General features: G+C 35.5%; 1 protein-coding gene across 1 annotated transcript; it reads right to left on the bottom strand.

Annotated features, from left to right (window-relative positions):
• Positions 1 to 8,143: 8,143 nt before the first annotated feature.
• Positions 8,144 to 22,189, bottom strand: ift43 (intraflagellar transport 43 homolog (Chlamydomonas)). The gene is made up of 9 exons (XM_065267485.1): positions 22,085 to 22,189; positions 21,406 to 21,507; positions 18,210 to 18,280; positions 16,180 to 16,215; positions 15,014 to 15,060; positions 10,977 to 11,049; positions 10,747 to 10,822; positions 9,182 to 9,244; positions 8,144 to 8,823 (listed from the first exon to the last, which is right to left on the bottom strand). Exons 1-9 carry the CDS (start codon positions 22,127 to 22,129, stop codon positions 8,713 to 8,715), a joined length of 624 nt encoding a protein of 207 aa, XP_065123557.1. The 5' UTR covers positions 22,130 to 22,189; the 3' UTR covers positions 8,144 to 8,712.
• Positions 22,190 to 23,090: the final 901 nt, after the last annotated feature.

The raw sequence follows: 23,090 nt of genomic DNA, 5'->3' as shown, positions 1-23,090 counted from the left end.
AACACTGTGTATTTAACACCATCCCTGAAAATTTAACACTGGTGATTTTGCTGTGCAGACGCTTTACTTCTTACTGTAAAATATGTTGCTGTAGTTATGCATCTGTTTGACAGTAACTTACTGTAGATACAAATTGATGTTATTTACTAGCAACAGTTTGTTAAAGTTAAATAAACATTAAACATTAACATTCTTCTTTACAGAATAAAACTGAAATAACAGCTTCATGCAAAGCATTCTGGGTACCAAAAAACAACTTTTTTCAGTTTTTTTCCTTTAGATTTTGGTTCCCAGAATGCTTTGCATGATGGTGTTATTTTATAGTTTTATTCTGTAAAGATAAAGACTTGTTAATGTTTAATCTTCATTTAACTTTGAACAAATTCATGCCAGTAAATAACATCCATTTAACTTTACAGTAAGTTACAGGCAAACAGCTGCTTTCATTGCACATCTTCAACACAGAACACAGATCTGAGCTGTCACCAACCTGTAAGAGTACAGGCAGACATATACAGTATATCATTCAAAAACATTTGAGGTTTATTCATTTTTACACATTAATTTTCATCAAACTATTATTTTATATCACAACAATTTATTTTGGTAACATGGTGACATTTTTTAAATCAAATCAGATTTTTCAATGGGAAATGTCTGGATTTATTCACTGGGACTTAGATGTGACTGGAGCAGAGGGGTAAAAAATAAGAGATTTGGGCTGTCAGCCAACAAAAAAGTTGTTTCGTAGCTGAAGAAATTTATTAGCTTTTGATGAAAGATTACAAAGACAAAAACATTTCTTTAGTTTTAGAAGAATGCACACATGCATTGACAACCTTGCTAAAAAAACTATAGAAATATTATTGGATTTCCTAATGGTATCTTAATGAAAACAAATAGGATTTCTGTGATGGTTTCTACAGGTTTTTCAGCAGGGAAATGTTGACTTGAAATACACAAGCACATTTTTTAATAAAAAATCAAAATAAATGTGTTACTTTTGAAATGAAAATGCCATATAATGTTGATAAATAACGATTGTGACACCATTTGGTTTGGTTCACACTTGATTTCATACATTCACTGAAAATAATCTCAACATATATTTATACCCTGTAAAAGTTTGATCTCCAAAAAGTTATAACATTCATATCGCAGAAGTAAATGTTGCATTGCCATTATGCATTGTAAAATGACTGAACAAATTGCTTAAGTTAACATGTGTACAGCAAGATGAAGTATATCATATATAAGAAGAGAAACTCTTTCTAATAGATAATGAAGTTTTCTTACTGCCAGTTTAACACAGGTTAGGTTGATACAAAGGCACCCATGTTTACGAAGTGTTTGCACACCTGTATACAATATGTTTGTGGTCTTATGGGTTCTTCAAATGCTTTGTATGTGCTTAAATATTTGGTTATTATCCGATATGAATTGTAGATCACTTCCCTCTTGACATGCCTTGCAACTTTTTATGCGTTTGCATCAACCATATGCCCCGGTCCGGGCCCTGACCTCCACGCGCTCTCGCATGCAAACGCAGTCGCCAATCCATCCCGCTTTACTGCCATCGACATCACGGCAGACAGTCGGTGCCGCGTGCTCGGTCGCGGCCCAGCGACTTTGGTGATGGAGAGGGTTTATAGGAGAGCGGTGTGGCGGAGACCACCTTGACCTGTCCCTACGCAGACCCCGGATCTCGACATCCAGTTTACCTCAACGCAGCCTTTGAGTTATTATCATAATTTCTCACGGCTCCATGTTTTACAGAATGTTTTGTGTTTTATTGCTTGAGAACCAACAGCAGAGGCGGCCGCGAGCGTCAACCTGATAAGAAAAGCAGTCATGTGAAAAATGAAAGGGGCACATGTCCAGCAGTGAGTGGAAAGAGGGTCAAATAATAAAATACACGACAAACACACCTCAAACGTAATTCATCTTCAATGTGAAACGCACATGATGTGCACACGACAAATTCACATACGACCATAAAGAACAGAATCGAGACTTCATAGATGTATGAGATCGAGAGAACAATAACACAACTCTCATTTTTGGGTGAACTGCTCTTTTAGGAGTCTAATGCATCTTCTTTGATTTTTAAAATGTAAATGTGATGCGGGCCAAACTTTTACCCCTATTTTTACCTTTAATATATTATATATGTCATAAATTATGTTGTTTTTGTTGCTTTTTGTTAAAGGTAATATATTTAAAAAATGCAAACATCTTGTATTCAATATTTTGCCTTTTAATTATTGAAAAGTCATATTTTCCTGTTTGAATATTTTTAAAACAATGTCAGTTTAAAGCAACACTATGTAGTTTTTTTTACCTTTAAGTAATGTCTCTAAAATTATTTCAGTGATAGAACAACTTTTAACTGGACAAATTGTACTGTTGCTGCAACCTGAGCAGCCTCCTAGCTGCTACAAGCACACTCTGAAAGTGGCGGCAGAGGGTAGGAAACACAGCCCCGCCCCTCCCCCAGCCTGCAGAAGAGCGTCTGATACCAGGCACTGTTGCGCTTTTCAACCACATGGGGGAGCTGTAAGTCATTTTTACATGAAAAACTACATAGTGTTGCTTTAACATTGCAAGTGCCAAATTTTAATAGTTAAACTATAAACATTGCACAAAAAAGTGTAAAGTCTAATCAACACATGTATTTTTTTATAGCACCAACTGTAATGCAGAACTCTTAAACTTCTTTCATTTATAACTCTTTCATAATTTGTTATATTTCAAGTATTCACAACATATAGTCAGTCTTTTCCTAATGACTAAAATTGCACTTCATGTTTTATTTAAAATTTTAAAGATATACAAGCTAAAATTTCCTTTTCACTGTACACTACATTCGGACACGACTGTCAGAGTCACCCCCTAGTGGCAGTCGTAATGAAATTTCAGTTTAATTGTAAATCCTTGTCAACATTAGAGAGAAGCTCATTCCAGCGCAAGAGCCTTTGATCTACGAATATATTTATAAAAATGATTGATTACTGATAAGTAAATTATTAAGTAAAGGACTCAAGTGTAACTTATAAAGTTACACAAAAAAGGATTAATAATAATATTTACCTTACACACAGTGTTTTGATTGTAATACACTGAAATACATATTTTTGGGTCGCCGTATGACATTTGTTGAAGTTAGGTAAGGTAAGGTAAGGTATATTTTTGACACAGGACGAAATATGTACTCAGAACCAACAGCGTAAATTTTTTTTAATACATTAACTAATTAAATAACTAAAATTATTTTAAAATAACATATTAATAAAATAAAAAATGCCTAAAAGAAGTTGCACAAGTTTATTTTTTTATGCATCCAAAGCCCGAATTGAATCCAAAAATTATGCCCATGCAGATGCTTGGCATCCCACGCAGCCCCTTCCTGACTTTTCTTCCGGTTTATCGGCCATCATTTGTCATGTACAGTGGAAAGGCGGCTTTAAAGTAACCACGCTGATTTTAAATCAGACAAAGATGACCGGTGGGCCAGATAAAGATAATTGGAAGGTCACATATGGCCCACCAGTTAACTAGTCCTGGTCTAATGTGTGTATACAAATAATAAAGGCCTCTAGTCCCCCAAACGTTCACGAGGAGTAAAACAATGCAGGGCAGTCATGCGAGCGGCACGCGGCACAGCAGATATAAGCGTGTTGTGTTCTCATAACATCTCGTGACTTCCACACTTAGTCACATCTGTCCACACTCCTTACTCTACATTCAGAACATGAGCTGATATCAGACACTGGCTCGCTCTTTATCGCTCAATCTTTGCACATTTACTTAACGCTTTAATTACACGCCGGTATATTGCCTCCGGCCCATATGGATGGCTGATATTGAGAGCAGATAAGATGGAGCAACTTCTGTCAGCACCCAAACATATTACAACAGCACCGAAGCCAATCATCTCCACCCTGAATGACAATTCAGCATCCGACTTTATAAAAAAAAACACAAAGCTCCCAGCAACGTTTCGCTTTAAGACCAGAGGGCATTTTTAATAAACCTGTGTTAGATTGGTTTTACTAGCCGTATGAGACCGAGCTTTGGATTCTCAAACAGCGCTAAATGATTTTCTTTCAGGTTAGGTGAAATGTCATCAAGATAAAAAATCAAAATGGAGGTCATTTTACTGTAAACACAAAAGTTGCAAAACTTCCTCATTAGTGCAATAACAGTTTTTATAAGCAAGCGGTCATAATGTCTTGATGTTTATTTAATCATCTGTCTGACGATACATCAGCATTTGACCGTCTCTGAATCTGCCACATGATTAAAAACAGATAAAAACATCACTTTACACTGAAAAAGCAAAATATAGAGATCTATCATTAAACGTCACTGATCGTACATGAAAGGCTGTACAGGCAGTGAAATGTGTTCAGCTTCATTTCAGTGAATAATTTCAGTTTCTGTCTCACAAAAAACACATGGTGAACTTGACTGTACTCTGCAAAAGAATCATTTTCACAGTCATTCTTCTTAACTTGTTTTCAGTATATATCTCAAAACATTCAATCTCAATCTCAAAAGCAGAGTGCAGTTAAAGGTGCACTCTGTAGATTTTAGTGCCATCTAGTGGTGAGATTGTAAATTGCAACCAATGGTCCACAGCTCACCCCCCACTTTCGAAACACTCACCTTTACCGAGAAGCCAAGGTAGTCGCCACGGCTCAAACACGTCATCACCTGAGACAGCACAGTAATGAAATGAGCACGGTGGAGAAGTTTGGGAAATTTAGGGCTGCTGTAAAAACATTTCGGCACAAAATGGTGACTTTCATGTAAGGGGACCCGTAGTGTATATAGATAAATATGGCTCATTGTAAATTAATAAAAACATAACAGTTTATTATGTAAGGTCTTTATACACCTCTGATAACATAGTTATAATACAGTTATATTAAAATGAATTTTTGTCAAGAAATCCTTCAGTTATACAATGCACCTTTAAAATTTACTGTAAGACACTTTATCTCAAAGCTTGTGTTTGTTGTTTTATCAAACAGATTCATGGATTTCAAAGCAATTTGCATCAAAAAAGAAGCCTCACTGAAGCTTTAATATCTACAATAAGTCTGTTAAGGAGGTCAAAATGAGGTTTTCAATCTAAACAAGGCAAAAAGTTAATAGTTTTTGTTGGTGTATTTTGTTGGAGCTTGTCTGGTGTATAAATCATTTGTGTTTTTTAAAAAAAAGTTCAGATATTCTGCCGAATATAAGATATTATAAGCTACAAACAAAAGAAGGTTTAATAACAACTAAAGATTTTATGCTGGGCTTCAAAGTAAAAAAAATCTAGCTAAAGTGATATAAAACAATTTTCAGAGAGAGAGAGAGAGAGAGAGAGAGAGAGAGAGAGAGGGGTGACTTTGAGGTATTGGATGCTGCCTCATGCCAACCATCTTTCTCTCTCCGTCTCTCTCTCTCTCATCTAATCCTCAGTCCTCAGACGGGTCGGTTCTGAGAGCAGTTGTGTGGTGTGGGTCAGGATTTTAATCCGAGTGGACGCCTCTCTCTTCCACTGGCTGGCAGTGATGGTGGACACTGGCAGTCCTGAGAGAGACAGTTAGAGGTTGTCTGTACATGGACGGCCACTTCACAGCTCAACGGGAGAGAAGGAGGAAGGGGCATAGCGGCAGCTGCTCGGGGCATATGGGCAGAATTCATTAAATATGCCCAAAAAAAACCTCATGTGAGGAGACAGAGAAACAAAGTACAGCAACTGTGTGTGTGTGTGTGTGTGTAAGTGACAGGTTAGAGAGACAGATCTTACATCATAGTTATAAACTGAATTAGACTTTAAGCAGAGTAGTTCGGGGTGATATCTTACAGATTTCTTCTGATGAAACTGAGCAACATTCCTGAGAAACACTGTTTTAATGGCCTTTACATTTGGATAAAAGTTTTTTATGAAGTGCTTTATTAAAGTCCAAATCACATCATATCCACGTCCTTAAAGAAAACACAACATTTTACTGTTTAACATTGCACACTATTTATTGAATAAAATCCCTCTCCTTTGTTCACTTATAGCTTTATTATTATTTCTACTTGTGCTCATTGTTGCGGCTCTTAAAACGTTTCCTTTCTATCTGAATTAATAGTCTGTGAAAGAAGAGCTAACTTTTTCTTTCATTGATAAAAGAGATTAATACAGAAGTAGAGCAACATAAGAAATAAATGATAAAATATGTTTTATTTTGTGATGAACTGTGCCCCAGGATTTTAAGCCAAAATTGAATATAAAAATAGCTCATTTTGCCAACACAAAGAGTAAATAATGAATCCCTGATTATAAGATGATGTGTGACCCATGCTGGGGAAATGAGTCGCAATGTGCATCGTCTAATTTTGAGCTATAGGCAAAATAAAGTATAAATGTTGGTCTAATACAAAGATGCGTCTCCATCTACATGCCCGTCTGACAAAAAATTAACAAATAATGTGCAGGACTTGCTTGATGTTAAAAGAGTCATTATGTAAGGGATAATGTAGAGGCAGCCGGTAGTTATCGGGAAATAAGCCCCGACAGTGTGATCAGGACCCGACGCGAAGCGGAGGGTCTTGTATCACACTGAAGGGGCTTATTTCCCGATAACTACCGGCTGACTCTACATTATCCCGCTTATTACACGGCTACTTGTCACATAAGAAAAAAAACTGGACATGAATATGAATTTGAAACATTTTATTGGCATATTTGTTTTAAATTAACATGTTTTATCCTTCCGCGAAACTTTGCACAGATGCATAAAATGATCGTAATACCTTATTAAGATCCTCTGCTTCATACTTGTCTGTCTTCATTTTTTTCTCTTTAGCCAGTCTTTGAGAAGTTTTAATGCCCATTCTGTATTTTTTTGTGTGTTGGCTTCGTAGCTGTCATGCTCTATTTTGTCAAGTTCAGTCTCAGTAAGCTCTCTGTGTCTTGTCGTGGTTGTCCAGTGTTTGTCACAAGATGGCGCCAAACAAACAGTAATCTTTATTGGCGCGGAGCGATCTAACTCGTAAAAGTAGTACCGGCTATGCGTTATTATTTTGGAGCGGTTATTATTCGAAAAGAACGAACCTGCAAATGTCTCAACTGACCAATCAGAATCAAGCATTCCAGAGAGCCGTGTAATAAAGAGAGATAAGACATGAAAATGATCTTCCTCACGCTGACTGACAGATCTGAAACATCCGCACAGATGTGCAAGCACGCGTCCCTGATAAAAACAAACAATCTATGAATTACAGTTTTAAAAAGATCTGTTTTGACAAGAATTCATGCAGATATAATCTGTTATGTCTTAAGTGAATGTTTGGTTAACTGTTGGGGATCTGATGTGTATGGTTATATTAGATCCTTACATAACAGTAGATCTTAAAGCTGTCCACTGATGTCAATCAAACAATAAAAGAAAGAAAAAAGTTGAATATATAGTACTGCACAAAAGTCTTAGGCCACCATCACCAGCTTTGTTGTTTAAGCAAAGTTTTAATGTCCATCCATATTTATTTTTCACTCTTTTATTACGATACAAACAGAAACTAGAGAAAATATGTATACAAAAAAATAAAAATATATTTTTTTTAGGACTAAATGTCTTCTTTAGGCATCAAGTCAGTGTTTACTGCAAAAAACATCTTGAGCAGAATGAAGTAAAATGACTCATTTCTTTTAAATTATGATTTAATTTTATTTAAGTTTAAGAGATCCTGCAGCTGCCCGCCTGCTATTGCTCAAGTGGAAGGGGAGTTTACCATATAATAAACACTTGACACTTCAGCTTATACTTTTATACAGTTTTTAATACTACATACACATTTACTGTATCTTCTGGATGTATTCTATAAAAGAGACTCAGAAACAATTAAATATCATCACTATAACATTGCAAAAACAACAAATCTAATGGTAGCATGGTGGGCTAAGACTTTTGCACAGTACTGTAGATGTTTCCCATAATATTGTTTTTGACTTTGTTTGTGCTAAATCTATTAGTTTCACAGTGATTTTAAGGTATGGATGAGGTCATTTTGCCTTTTGAACTCAATTTTTCTCATAATTGACTTTGCTGACTCAATCAGCTTCAAACAGGTTTTTATTAAGATTCCAATAAATCATAAATAATTTTAAAGGGTTTTTAATAGAGAATGTCAACATATTAATAACTTATTTTGCCAGCATGGTACACATATGTAAAATGTAACAGTATACATCTGATAAAGTAGAAAATAAGTATTACATGATAATATATACAAACACAACAGAGGATTTAAGCTCAGCGTGTTGTAAACAGAAGAAAGCTCAGGACCGGAGCTGAAGATGGAGGTGGTCGATGGTGTGGTCAATAATGATAAGACCCGAAGCGCTCGGATGTGCAAAGTTCATTTTAACTCAATCAACTGGATTTCAGTTTACTCGCTCATTAACCTTGGATTTACTCTTTTTCTAGATACTACAGGCGGTGACAAATGTCTCCAGATTGATCCGGTTAAGAAAAACAATGTTTCTGGGTTTCCAAGGTTAATCTTAATGAGAAACTCATTAAAAGAAACTCAAAGGTTTGAGATGTGGTGAACACTGAGACAGCAGTGCCATCAAGAAACATTCAATATGAACAATAGTAAACACATAAAGTCTGTGGAGGATTACAGAGAGAGAGAGAGAGACGTCTCGACATCGCTCGTCCGTCCTCAGGTCACAGGAAGAGGAGACTGATCGTCTCGTTCTCCTTGATCCCATTCTGTCTGGAGCTCAGAGGAAACCTCTGTAAACAGATGATCCCAATCCCAACCGACGTCCTCCTGCATGAATATCATGTGGGAAAAATTATTTATTTACTCTTGTGTCCACTTAAACTACGTATATGCTGTCATATAAACACTCCTTATGACTTCAGTGCTGTGTATGTGAGAGGTTTGTGTTATTCAATGATAACATTCCTTTATAAAGCTCTCATTAGATGTCATGTGTTTTCATGATGACTCTGATCTGTTATTGAGTTGCAGGAGTCTCCAAATCTTCTCTGTTTGTGTTCCAGCAGCAATAATGACAAGCTTTACATTTTTGGGCAAATGATTCCTTTGAAACATCTGAAGTGGGAATATGAACATGCCGATTTGATAAATCCTCTGTGATGGCCCAGTAACACTAAACACTCACCTCTCGCACCTCCTGCTCTGGAGCTAAAACCTTTGTGAGTAACTTCAGATCGATCTCTCCATCCTTAAAAAACATCAATACAGCAACATTATAATACAGCAGTGGATTTTAAAGAATGCATTGTAATAATCTGTTAAACTGTTCAATGATATCTACACAGAAAGTGTGTGGCTTTATTTAGAGCAAAAATGATCCAGAGTCAGTTTTTCATGTCCAATAACAACCCTAGGATTTGTCTTTAGAATGAAATGGTCTACTGTATTATTATCTTATTTGAAAGGGTCATGAATAATAATGTTGAGCTGTGCTCTGATTGGCTGTTTCTCCTTCAGTAGCTCTGTGTGTGTAAACAGATCTTATGTTTGAGTCTCTATCAGATTTTTAGGAATGATCAATTGTTTGGAGATTGTTAATGGACGTTTCTGAGTGATAAGTTTGTGTTTTTTTCAGTATGGACCTGCAAAACGTAACTGTAACGTCAATAGTAGAACTTCAGACTAAACGCTAGCATATAGCATTAACTAGCACATAACATAACTAGCATATAGCACTAACTCAACAGTCACAACTTTGTTTATAGCATTGTAACAACATTGTATTTAATTTAATGTTGGCGTGTACATCATGACTGTAATGTCACAGTTGGTGTTATGTTGAGATTGATAAATAAAACGTCAAGCAAACCTACTGTAATTTGTCAATTGTGTAGACGCTACACATGACATTAAAGTTTATTTATTTAATAAAAGATTATCATTGTTTCATAAAAGATTATTATGTTATAAAATAAAATAATTGAGAGTGTGCTTTATTTTTCTAAAGATTACCAGATGGTGTGTTTCTTATTTATCAGAGCTAATTATGAGTTTGTCAAGTGTAACTTTGCTATCAATATGATTTGAAGAGTTTCGTTGCAAAACGAGATAACTCCGTTTTTAAATTTTTTGTCAAAACATGTTTATTATTATGTTATCATGTTATTATTTTGTTTTATGGTGCTACTTAGGTGTATTTTTTAAGTTATGAAGGTTTACATCAAAACAAACCTAAACAAAACTGCAGTTGAATTGATATTAATTGGAATGCACAACCAAAAAACGAGATTTCTGAAAAAAAAATACGGAGTTATCTCGTTTTGCAACGAAACTCTTCATTTCATTCCAAGTAGCATGTTCCCTTAAAAGTCTGTTGCCTATAGACGGTTTCATCGGACGCACGTGATACACGTCTGGATCCGAACCTTACTTCCGGTTTCGTTTTTTTAATGGTCTGACTAGTTACTAAACTGATCTCTTGAATGAATGCCTCGTCGAAAATAACAAATGTTTTGGTTTCCTAGGTAATATATGTGTTGTTTTGTTTGCTTGTTATATAAATAAACTATGTTTAAAGAACTTTGTTGTTATTTATTATTAGCGGAGTTTACCGGAAGTTACGTGCGGACCGCGACAGCGGCTTGTTTATGTTGTTACTGCTGAAACGGCCCATAAAGAGAGCAGACATTGCTGTATGATCCTGTAGTTTCTGTTTAGTATTGCATAGAGATGATTGATAATGAATCTCACCAGTGTTTGAAAAGCAGAATACTTCATCAGGTCCATGTCCAGGTCTCTGTAGGTCATAACTCTGTTCACCTGGACACTAAACACAAGAAAAAAGACTCAAGTTAACTTTAACCATCAGTAAACTCAGAGATTGTAATGACATGAGGGTAAAGGCATGAGTAAATAAGTTTGATTTCTGGGTGAATTGTTGATTTTTGTGTCAGAAGGTTTATGGGATAGATTGTGGGCACCTGGGAGGAGCAGCTATCTGCATGGTGAGATCTTCCTCCTGAACCTCCTCCAGGTCTGGAATCACTGGAATATCTGAAAAAACATGACTTTTATTAACCAGTTTACCACTAATAACTATAATGGAGACATTTCTATGCCAAATCAAATGATATTTATTTTAATATAGAGCTTTTTTCACAAATTAACATTGTTTCAAAGCGGCTTTACATTATAAAATAAAATAAATCACAGAAACTAAATCTTAAATATACACTAAATCAGGGGTCTTCAATGTTTTTTGGGTCGGGGACCCCTTAGATGAGAGAGGCATGGAACAGGGACCCCCTAATACTAAATGTGTAAAACAGAGATATTTAAGCAGTAAGGTACGAGAGGCTGCCTTTTCATTTTAGGCACAACCCAAAGTGTAGTAAAGTACAACTGATGACCAATCAGAATCAAGGACTGGAACTGTTTTATGAATAGAAACAAACCATATAGTCACACAGCCATACTATATTAACATGCATAATTTTTTTGTTAAAGTAGATTTCGTTTTTATATTAATATAATAATAATATAATATTATTTTAAGGTATTTACAGTGTAATATATTTTATAATTCTGAGGTCTGTTGCCTTTCTCGTGTATCATCTTTGTCACGAGTTTAATAACGCAGGTTTATTTTCTGTATAGCTTCATATCAGACTCAGGAGAACAACATGCAATGAGTCCGAGCGTATCTCTTCGGGGAAACTTTTTGAGAGGTTGACTATGAATCTTGCACAAAGCACCATCACGGCGCACGTTTCATTCATTTTTAAAATCAAGCGATAGTTTTTTCCCAGTTTAAAATGCAGACTGTGTCATGTGCCTGTTAAAATTAGCGCTTTAAATCTATATTAATACAAACATTTAGTTAGTCTAGGGTTTAATATTCATTTACTCTTTGCTACTTTTCAAATGCCTTTCACAGAGTTTGTTTTATTTGAATCTTATTAAAATATTAAAATCCGTCATAATTATATTCCACTGATATTCTACACATATTAATTAAAACAATCTGAGTGCTCTTAGTCATAGACCAACATCAAGTACAAATGTGATCAAGAAGACTAAAGAGCTGTTCACATTATAACAGTAATGATAATTATTATAAAAGTAGTTTTAAAAATCATTTTATATTAAAGATATAAACAAACTATAACGATAAAGATACAAAAACGATATCATTGTGATCACTTTCTGAGCAATTTTTTTCCACCTGATGAACGATAAACCATTGCCAGCCAATCAAATCTATTTGAACTTCAAGTGCCTGCATATTTATACATTTAATGTGAACAATTAAAAGCGTTTTTGCTAAAGCAAATATGCAATATTAGTTCAATGCCATTGAATGTAAATGATTTGCAAGAGTACTGCATAAAAGTTAATGTTATCGTCTGTTAATGTGGATACTAATGTAGTTATCTTTAACGTTATGGTTATGTGAACGGCCCTTAAGACTAAATCCAAGACTGTCAAAAGTCTTATTACCAGCCTCAAGTATTACAACACTATTTACAGTTTAAAAAAAAAACACTTCAATGTTTATTTACAGTATGTGACAGTGTTGTGGAAAAACTTGCAAAAAAGAAACATTATTTGGCTGAATGGTTCCATAATGAACCTTTAACATCTGAAGAAGGTTCCTGTTTCTTCGTAGTGAATAAAGGTTCTTCACATTGTAAAAAGTTTTCTCTGAGACCCGATCGGCCATATGCCGCCGCTACCGCTGGCCGTTACCGCGAGTCACACCGTATCCCACAATCCCTCCAATCAGCACAGATGCCGTCTGTCTCCTCCGAGCAGGTTTGTTTATATCGCTCGTGAAGCGGCGTTTGATTTTCACCCTCCCTCTCCGTATTTCTCTCACTTTCGTGCTGACATCCTCTTCCACGCTGCCCCCTGTCACAGTGACCATGCGGCCATGAATATTCAGTGATGGAGGCAGTCTCTCCACCCGCTGTGAGGCAGAGCTCCGGCCAGGGGCTCCCCAGAAAGCACCAAACCCCCCCTCGACCCGACACACGCTCGCTCGCACGCACACACTCGCTCTTGTCCCGGCGCCGAGCATTTGGGCCCTGTCAGCACCGGCTACCCTCAGGACCCTTCAGGCCAGAGCGGCGACCTCCGCGTCCGTTCGGGTTGGGCCGGGCTCCAGGCGCGCGGGCCTGCCTGCGAGCCCATCTGTGTGGGGTCGGAAGTCACGGCGCGCCATGGCAGGAGCCGCGGTGCCAAGAGCCGCACGCCCGCTGCTCTGAACAGTAGGATCCCGCTTTAATTGGCAAAACTCAACAGGATGGAGCGTGGCATCGCTCCCAAAGAAGGACAAACTTTCACAGCCCTTTTCCTCTTTTTGGACAGATTTTTGTTGGAGTGCGTTCAGGTGTGCCACGGAGACGTGACATGCAGAGAGTGCATTTGTAACCAGGTGTAGTTTGACAGTGCTTAAAACTTAAGTCAAAGTGCGCTGTCTTTACAAAATATTTTATCTGAAGAAAACTTTAAACAACAACAAAGACAACACCAAACCATAATATATTATCAAATGTTTTTACTTTAACTCCAAAAAGCAGAAACATCTTGGATATTTGATATTTTTAGCATTGCATGTTCATAACTTTGTGTCCAATCTTCTGTATTCACATTCAATTGGTCATTTTTAGAGTAACTATAATATGATATAATAAACATTATTTAATGATTTGTGATCATGAATGATCCTCATATCATCTGAAGACCTTCTGTAGTTACATTACGTTACATAGGTTATCATTACTTAAAAAACTTTAATTGATATATTTTCAATAGAATCCAACTCCTGTTTTTATAGCATTACATATAATCTCTGTTAATGAAAGTCATTGCAAAGTGTTCAATAAAGCAAAAACGCTCTCATACAATAAAGAAGCAAAGTCAGTTCTTTAAAGTCTGAATAAGATGAAGGAGGTCAAACAACTTTTAATTCTCTTTTAGACTTTCATCCTCTCTCAGATTTCAGAAGGCTGTCACAAAAGCCACATTTAATTTCATCTCACTGACCCTCATAACAAGCCCTCTTATCCTACATTGATAACTTCTTTCTTTCTCTCATTTTTAATTAAAGCTAATTATAAATGCCAGCCTCGTTTAGTCACTGACAAGATTCATCTGTGTTCCTGATATACAAATAAATGCGGGCGCGCACGAGCGCTGCTTAATATTCATGAGCGTGAGGTGACACTGACTTCTCATTTCCAAAGCGATGCGTTCAGCAGATTCGGGCCCCCGCGGACCCCCAGTCAAATTTAATGGCCTTAGTGCAATGACATGAAAAAGCCTCTAGCGTTGGCCAGCGTTTGCGAGTATCTTCCTGGATTTGAACTTTGTTGGCCCTCCCCGCATCTCTGCGAATAATGCATCATCGACAATTTTCCACCATAGTTCAACGTGAAGCGATTACGCGATTACGTGGCTGGAGAACACAAGGTGTTTTAATGAGGTCACGCCGTGACCTGCTGCATGAGGTTGGGAGCGAATCAAAGGTGATGTTTAGCAGAAAGCTATTTATAATGATGAATCCATCAAATCATTCTTCTCTTATTTATTCATATCACAGTGTAAAGAAAACACGAAAGACCTTCTTTAAATAAATAAATAAATTACTAATAAGTGATTTATATTTCATATTTAAACTGTTAGATGATCAGAGATGATGATGTTCAAGTGTTATTTGTATAAGCCATATCATTTGATGTTGTTTGTTAAAAGAATTACATTACTTATTTTTAAATGTTGTTTAACTTAACACATTAACAACTAAACCATCAGTAGTGTAAAATAAAGTTTTTTTTAGATTTCCTGTATTATTAACATGAATAATTTCGCTTAATTTCTGTGTTAATTAAAATGTTGAATAATCTTTGAAAACAGAACAATACATTATTGTTATTTTAAACATGTGCAGCTATTAGTTTAGCAGCGCTTAGTAATAGTACAACTGATTAAATACTCTTGGGAATCTTCTACTCACCACTGTCATTGTCCGAGCCTTCAGGGGTCTGTGGTCTTAACCGTTGACTTCAGACACACAGACAGAAAACATGTTAAATAAAAGAGAAACACACACAGATACATACAGGTCTCAAATATAATTCATACAGAAATATAAATCTGATCCAAAGAAATCCTTTACAGAGGAAACCCATCATCTCAGCCCGACAGACACTGCAGTCAGATTTTAAATGATGTAAGAAGTAAAATATGTGACCTGTGCTGGCAAAATGAGTCTGAATGCACACTGTCTAATTTTGAGCTAGAGGCAAAAGAAATTATAAATCCATTTTGGACAAAAATAAGTACATAAAGCCCTCATCTAGTGATACCAATGCTCTAAATGGTTGTTAAACATCTAAAACGATCTTTATTTGTACGTTTTCTTAGAGGTGTACCGCCTTAAATGCTTAATCTACACAGATGTGTCTCTGTCCACATTCGTGTCTGACATTTTGGTTTTGGTTTTAAAATATGCAGGAATTAGAAAATAAAGTGCAGGATTTAATTGATGTTTAAAGAGTTATTAAGAGCGATAAGACATGAAAATGGTCTTCCTTGTGCTGACCGACAGATCTGAAGCATGCAAACAGATCACGATATAAACACAAATCTACACAACAGATATAATCTGTTGTTTTAGTAAATGTTTGTTTAGCTGTTGGGGAACTGATGTGTCAGATTATATTAGATCCTTGCATTACAGTAGATCTTAAAACTGTCTGTCTTAATGTCAATCAAACAATAAAAGAAAATGTATTTTTCCTATAGTATTGTTTTTTGACTTTGTGTGTGTGCTAAATCTATTAGTTTTACAGTGATTTTAAGGTACTATGGATGCACTGATTTTGCTTCCGAACCTTCAAAAATCATTTTTTCCCCAAAATTGACTTTGCTGACTCTGTCAACTTCAAACACCTATAGCTCTGTAATTATTTGTCAGATTTCAACAAATCATAAATCATTTGAAAGTTTTTTAATAGAGAATGTCAATATATGAATAACCCATTTTTGAAAATTTTCTCATAAGAGTATATTTTGTCACACCATTGTAAGAATGAGAATTAATTGTTGTATGCATATAAAAATGCATCAATTTAAAAATAAACATAAAAACAAAACTTAAACATTGAGTGTTAAACTCACTCCTCCTGATCTTCTGCTGCTAAACGCCGTCCGGATCTGTAGAGGACACAACAAACACAAGGTTAAAATAATCAGCAATCATCACATTATCTACCTGAGATACAATAATTCACAGTCTTTGTTTACTCTCTTTTAGATTCATATTTAACACATTATTACACCAGCTAAAATATATCAACAATATTAAAGATCTTTTAATTGAACTGCTGTATTTATGCATGAATGGTGAATAACATTCCAATCTCTGAATATAGAGTAAAAAGATAATAAAGAGCAAAGAATAGACATGGGTTGGAGGTACTTTAAGTGTTTGATAGAGCAAATGCAAGTATTCATTAGTCCAATACAATTAAACATACATTATACTGTAAAATATGCAATCGAATAAACTCTATATTGTATAATAAAGTCTGCTGTTAATATGATTGAAACACTTCAGAGTCTATCAGTCTTATTTTATTGTTAAATTTGATTTTCATGTCACATGCTGATGTTCTGTTGGTGTTGAGCGCCACCTTATGGGCCCAGACAAAATTTCCACCATTACATTCAGAAAAACTGTTAATCATACACAACGTTCAATAAGGAGTCAGTGTTTAATCCTAAAAATTTTGTCTAAATGTAATAACAATGTAATTATTCATATAACTTTCTAATGCATTTATTCTACGATGTTACCTGATGAAATATTAAAAAATTGAGCTTTAATATGCTTATTAAAAAATCCTGTAATCCATGTAAATCAGTATTGTAAGTTTGAGAGTGACACGTGTTGTGGTGTCCTCTTAGCTGCAGTTTAATGCTCATTACGGTGATCTCCGCTAACACCCGTGTAATGCTGAGTGATAAACACTGTAAACTGTCTAGAAAAGTTGTTTGGGATCAAATATATTGTGATAACCTGGCTTCAAAGGCTCATCAATAAACTGACAGATCATTTAATGTCAATTAGAGCTGATAGATCTGCTAATCCTGGGATTTCTGCTGTGGGATTAACGGGACAGAGCGCCGTGATTGAGCACCAGAGGTGACATTCAGATGAAGAACGAGTCCTTGTCTTCTTTACAGAGGTCGATTACTTTGTTTTAGAGAGGAGAATCAATGCACTGAGAGACCCTCAAACTTTGACCTTTCCACAGAGATGTATATAGAGTACAGACAATGACTGTCTGCAGGATAGCATACTAAACTTAAGCATACTGCACTATTAAGTCCTGCATGACTTATTCAATTTGCCAATATTTTAAGAGTGTATCCCACAATGCAATGTTGTCAGACTGCTACAAAATGAGACATTTTTTGTTTAATATTGTAAATGTCCACTTTGATAACAGAATGTCAAAGACAACAAGGTAACATACTACTCTGTGAAATATCAAATATGAATCTTTTCATAATCTTACTATTGTACAACAGCAGACAGTATATGCAGTACACACTGCACATTATAAAGTATTATTTTATTCTTTACATCAGATAAATCTGACTGGTGTGTCAAGCTATAATCAGAACAAAATCATTCTCAAAATACAACACAGCCGTGAGGTCCTTATCAATTAAAGATGCCATCGCTGTAACTGTGTGAAGATTTTTAAAAGGTGGGCTCAACTAATGTCATGATATTAAATATATTTTGATGTAATGCTGACTATCATTATGGTTGTATACATTGGAAACATATCAGCACGCATGATACAAAGAGAATTTCTAGATCTGGATATGAGTTCCCATAAAAGCATGAGAAGGTACTTTGATAAGAATAAAATAGATTGCAGACATTTGTACATTGTTTTTGGTAAACATTGTGATCGTATTGAACTGAAAATCTGTTCACGTAAGCTATGAGCATCTGATAAATATCTTTAGATTTCATATCAAAATATGGACATTTCAGGTGAATTATTGACCCTATATTAGAGCAGTGTTGGTTACTGTTGTAAAACACATGTAATAAGAGAGAGTGCCACCTTGTGGTGACTAATAATGATCTTAGTCTGTTTCTGTTTAGAAAATTTGCAGATTTTACTCACTTGGCCGATCCACTGCCTGTGCTTTCTTCTGCCCATCCGCCCTGCCGCCGGGCTGGTTTAGGTGGAGGACCCTGAGATCAAACACATCAGTTAATTCATCATATACAACACAAACCCAACCCTCTAGTTTAGGCCACATGACGGTTAGCTACGTGTCTATGAGGAGTATATAAGGTATATAGTGTATAAAGGACTATACAAGATATGGGTATGAACTGAAAAAAACTTCTGGACATCAGTTGCACATAATTAAATTGGGTTTTCTTAAAATGAAATTAACATTAATTAAAATAATGATTCAATCATGTGCAACCGGAGATTTTTCAGTGTGGGGGGGTACTGCTCTGGCCAGGCATGACCCGAATTAGCTTTCCATGAAAAAAAAAACATCTCTGCCTCTCATTCTCCGATTGTAAAAATATTTCTCAATTGGGCCCGACGGCAGTACTGCGAGCAGCTGAATAACGGTCTAACTTTAAAATGACAGAATTCCTCAGGGCACAGCGAGGGTGGGCGACCCATAAATGCATTTAGAAAAAAAGATGCATTTCTCATTACCAAATTGGGTCTGCAAAGAAACCAGAGGCCTGCAGGAATTCAGTTACTTTCAACATAAAAAGCACACACGAGAGCAAATAAACTTCCGTTCCTGGGTTCCTTCAGCAGGGCCGTTTGTAAATCCTGATGTCAGTATTTGGAGATGGGGGTGAGGGCATTCAAAGTGCATTCAGCTTCGAGTAGAACACCAGGAGTGAACATTTCATTTATATTTATGATAAACACTAAAGAAGTGCTTTTATCAATGTATCAATAATTCACAAGAATAAACTCCTGTTTAAAGTTTTATGTACTGATGATATTTCAAATTATGTTTTCAAATGTTCTGTTCCTAACATGTCCACTTCACCAGGTAGGAAAGCTTACAAGGACTACTTCAACAAAAAATAAATAATATGGTGACTGAAAACACCAATTCACATTACATTTCAAATTAATTTTTTGTTATAAAGGAATCGGAATCAGAACCAGGAACTGGAATCGGAAAACTTCTTACGATACCCAACCCTATCGGATGCACATGCATTGCCAAGGTTAAGCGCCTGGCCCAAAGTTAACTTCCGGTCTGTGTTTGTTTTTTCGGTCTGGCTAATGGCTAAATGGACCTTTGGAACAAATATCTTGTTTAAAAATAAAAATGATTCAGTTTGGTAAAGACGAGGGGAGATGACGGCATGCATCACAACTGTGCAAAGAGAGGTTTGGCAGTCAGGCAAGATCTGTAACTAACATTGTATACATTCATTTTACACGGTAAACGCTTTATGATTTCAATTTAGATAATTTACATATTATTTATTTTGCTTGTTATTATTGATTCTTTGCTAAAGTATACCGGAAGTGAAGTGAAGTCCACAAAAGCCGCTTGTTTATGTTGAAAATAATAAGACAGAATATTAAACATCAGAAAAACTAGCCTGTCGCTCCCCAAATCAGAAAATTATATTTCATGGCGATGTGAGGTCACAGGGGACAAGAGAATCCTAGTTTTACACTGGTACATGTAGCCTAATTTGGAAAGTTTACAGGGAAAAAACATAGTTTGAATTCCAAGCTGAATTTATGTACAGCTCTCAGGAATCTTGGGGACAAACCAAGAAAGGCTACAGATGGCATGCCACAGATACCAATGCCCTGCGATCAGACTCCTAAGAATCCAGAAAAATATAACTCCATCTTTAGCTCATGTTGAAGAAAAAGCTCACGGACTGAAAGTCTGAAGCTTCCTAAAATACAACCGAGCAAAACACTCATGTCTTAATAACAAACTTTACATTTACAACCATTTGCAGTGATTACTGTCCTTTATTAAACTGAGAGATTTACAATATTTAAACATTTCAATAATCACAATATGCACATCACAACGGTTTACAATAACTGGATGTTTTATTACTTCAAAGTTTACAGTTCATGCAGTAACTGAGAAACTGAAATGCAGATGTTTGTGTCTGTGTGTGGCCTGAATATAATCAACAATCAGAAAGGATATTTTAATATAGTTCAAATATTTTCAATCCATGTTTCTGTGTTATTATAGTACTAAAGTAGCTTGAATCATTTAACCAATTCAACATTTTGGTTCCATTGGCATCATGAATAAACAGCGAAGAAAGCAGGTGGTGACAGTAAGTGAGATCACTGACAGAAAGCACAGGTGACTGCTTCAGAAAGACCATTCTCATGAAAACACATTGGGTCTCATTCACTAATAATCGCATCCTTTTTTTGTATTAATACACACACTTGAACTTCTCACAAAAACGTTGAATTTGTTCTTATACTTATTCTTACGTTAGTGAATTTGGACATTTTTCTTTGCATTCTTGATTTGGGAGATTTTGCTGTCTCTGCAGGAAGCCAAAGTATTAAAGTATTGGATGCGATAACAAAGACATTTATTAATATAATATGACAGAGACGCGTATCTGTATCTGAAATAAAACAGACTGAAGATCAAGTGATTAACGTTTAGTCTTCATATTACATTTATATTAGCCATTAAGCAGACACAAAAGTGAGAAAGGAAAGTGTGAACATTTGTCATTACGTGCATCTTCTTTATATGTATAGAAAAAAATGTAGGCTGTAATAATGTATAATATCCTTCCTTTATATAATAATAATAATATAGATAATATATATAATGTAGTAAATATTACAATATAATAATATACATGTTATATATCAACATTATTACATAGATTATAATTATAGCCTACTATTTGATTATGGTATTTGCTATTCTTGAATTTTTTTGTACATTTAGAAGAAAATTTGATCCGAAAGTTTTTGTTGAATCATGATGGTTCAAGAAAACGTCCATAAGCACATCTCTAACACACATTCATGCGTATGTATGCTTAGTGAATGAGACCGATTGTCATTAAAATCAGTACGTCATCATGTAACACTGAGATGAACAACTAGATAATAATGACTGAGAGTCAGAGAATGAGTGTAAATCTGTGACATTAGAGTAACTCACTTCTGTTGATCGGTTATGTGGACATGATTTTTGGGCTATTATCTGAATTTGGTCCATCACTACTGACCAAAGCAATGGTGTCAATGAAGACAGTTGATGGCAGATACAGTACTGACATGTCCTCTTAGTTTATATTAAATAAGGACTGACCTCAGCTGCAGTAATGATGGATGAAGATGATTTCCTCTGATGAGAGTCTTCAGCAGCGATCATCTCTGATGTCTGACGGGCTCTTCTTCCTGACTGAGCCACCTAATGAATGAAGTTAAATTAGCTAGTCAATCTCACAGAACATATGTGATTTTATGTTGTACCCCAAATCATAGTTTGCAAAGAGGAAATGTCACCATACAAAAATACTTAAAAAAGGTCTTTATTTCTTTATGTAATATAATTGTTGCTATTTTAGTGAAATGAAGAAGTTCGGTGAAATTCATCTTAAAACTGAAATCATGGATGTTTAAATGGGTAACAACAGTCCACAAACGCCATTACTGTTGCTATAGCAACATGACGCGTCACCGCAGCCGCTGCTCCGCTGTTTACCCGTAAATTACTGTAAGAAAAACACAAGTATTGTACGCGTCCATTGCTTTCAACATTCACACTAGTACAAGTCATGTTTTACATAGCCGAGCTTTCTAATAATCTTTAAAATTTGATAAAGCGCGTCACTTTTATTGGCCCGTTTAGCCCACGAGCTACGTTTCATTTAAAACCCGGCGGAAACAAACGCAAATAAAAACCCGTTGTGTGTATACACAACACATTTGTGTAGATGTCGTAACGCATTAAGCACTAATAGCAGTTTAATGTCTATTAAACTTACATTTTTTGTGAATCCACCATCAGATAGTTGAAGAGTATCGTCCATCTCTAACGGAAACACCTCCCGGAAGTGACGTCACGTTACCAGTCTACGAAGGTTGATATTAACGATTGATTCTCTTGAATATATTTATTTTACACGAAAATGTACTAGTAAACATAATTAATTTTGTTAATCAGCATCATTATTTGTATGTTTTAATATTATTTCCAGTTTTTTTTTTTTTTTTTTTTTTTGGGGGGAATATAATCTAAATTCTATGGTTATCATTTAGTACCATTTCATATATCAACGTGCATTATAGTACTATTAAACCACAATACTCTCCTAGACCTTTTCAAACTTCTAGAAAGTTTCGAATCTTTAACAAATATTTGTTTAATCCTTTAGAAACATTAAGGTATTAAAAAAGCTATAATATGCACATATGTTATGTCAGCATGCAAACATTGTCAAAACATTAATGTTATGACTTGTGTTATGTTGGTGCTAAATGGACGCTTCAAATGTATGGAAAAAGACAAAAATTCCCAGAGAAAGATTTTGTTTTTATTATCCTCTTCATAACTCAGGGACAGTAACGGTTGGTGAGAATCTAAGATGTCCACCGGCTATGTTTTGTTTATTTGTATTATTCAAGGGATAGTTGGTTGAGTTCCAGCAATGAGGTCTTATATTGTTACCAGGACACTACATGTGAATGGTGATTTAAGCGACTTGGACCTTGCCATATATAGAAATGTTGAAATGCAAGTCCCCACTGTAACTTGATATCGGTTATTTCATGCATAGTGAAGCATGTAATGTACAGTGACATCTGAATGAGGTTTAGCCTACAGGTTCAAAACAGGCCAATGATTTATATACACAAAAGTACAAATCTATTAAGACATATAATGATATCTACAACTCAAATAAAGGTTAAAAGGGTCATGTGAGATCATGTTAATTACATTATTAATCTAAAATATTTTCAAATCATTAGTTTGATTACAACAAAAAAGAG

The sequence above is a fragment of the Paramisgurnus dabryanus genome, chromosome 17 (genome assembly GCF_030506205.2).
Source record: "Paramisgurnus dabryanus chromosome 17, PD_genome_1.1, whole genome shotgun sequence".
Taxonomy (NCBI): domain Eukaryota; kingdom Metazoa; phylum Chordata; class Actinopteri; order Cypriniformes; family Cobitidae; genus Paramisgurnus; species Paramisgurnus dabryanus.
Note: the sequence above shows the minus strand (reverse complement) of the source record. Positions and strands in the feature narration are given on the sequence as shown.

Excerpts from the sequence above, each read along its gene's own strand:
- ift43 (XM_065267485.1), bottom strand. The coding sequence starts at position 22,129 with ATGGACGATACTCTTCAACTATCTGATGGTGGATTCACAAAAAAT. Across the intron at positions 18,281-21,405 it reads CCATCATTACTGCAGCTGAG|GGTCCTCCACCTAAACCAGC; the intron begins GTCAGTCCTTAT and ends GTTTGATCTCAG. Across the intron at positions 10,823-10,976 it reads CAGATAGCTGCTCCTCCCAG|TGTCCAGGTGAACAGAGTTA; the intron begins GTGCCCACAATC and ends TCTTGTGTTTAG.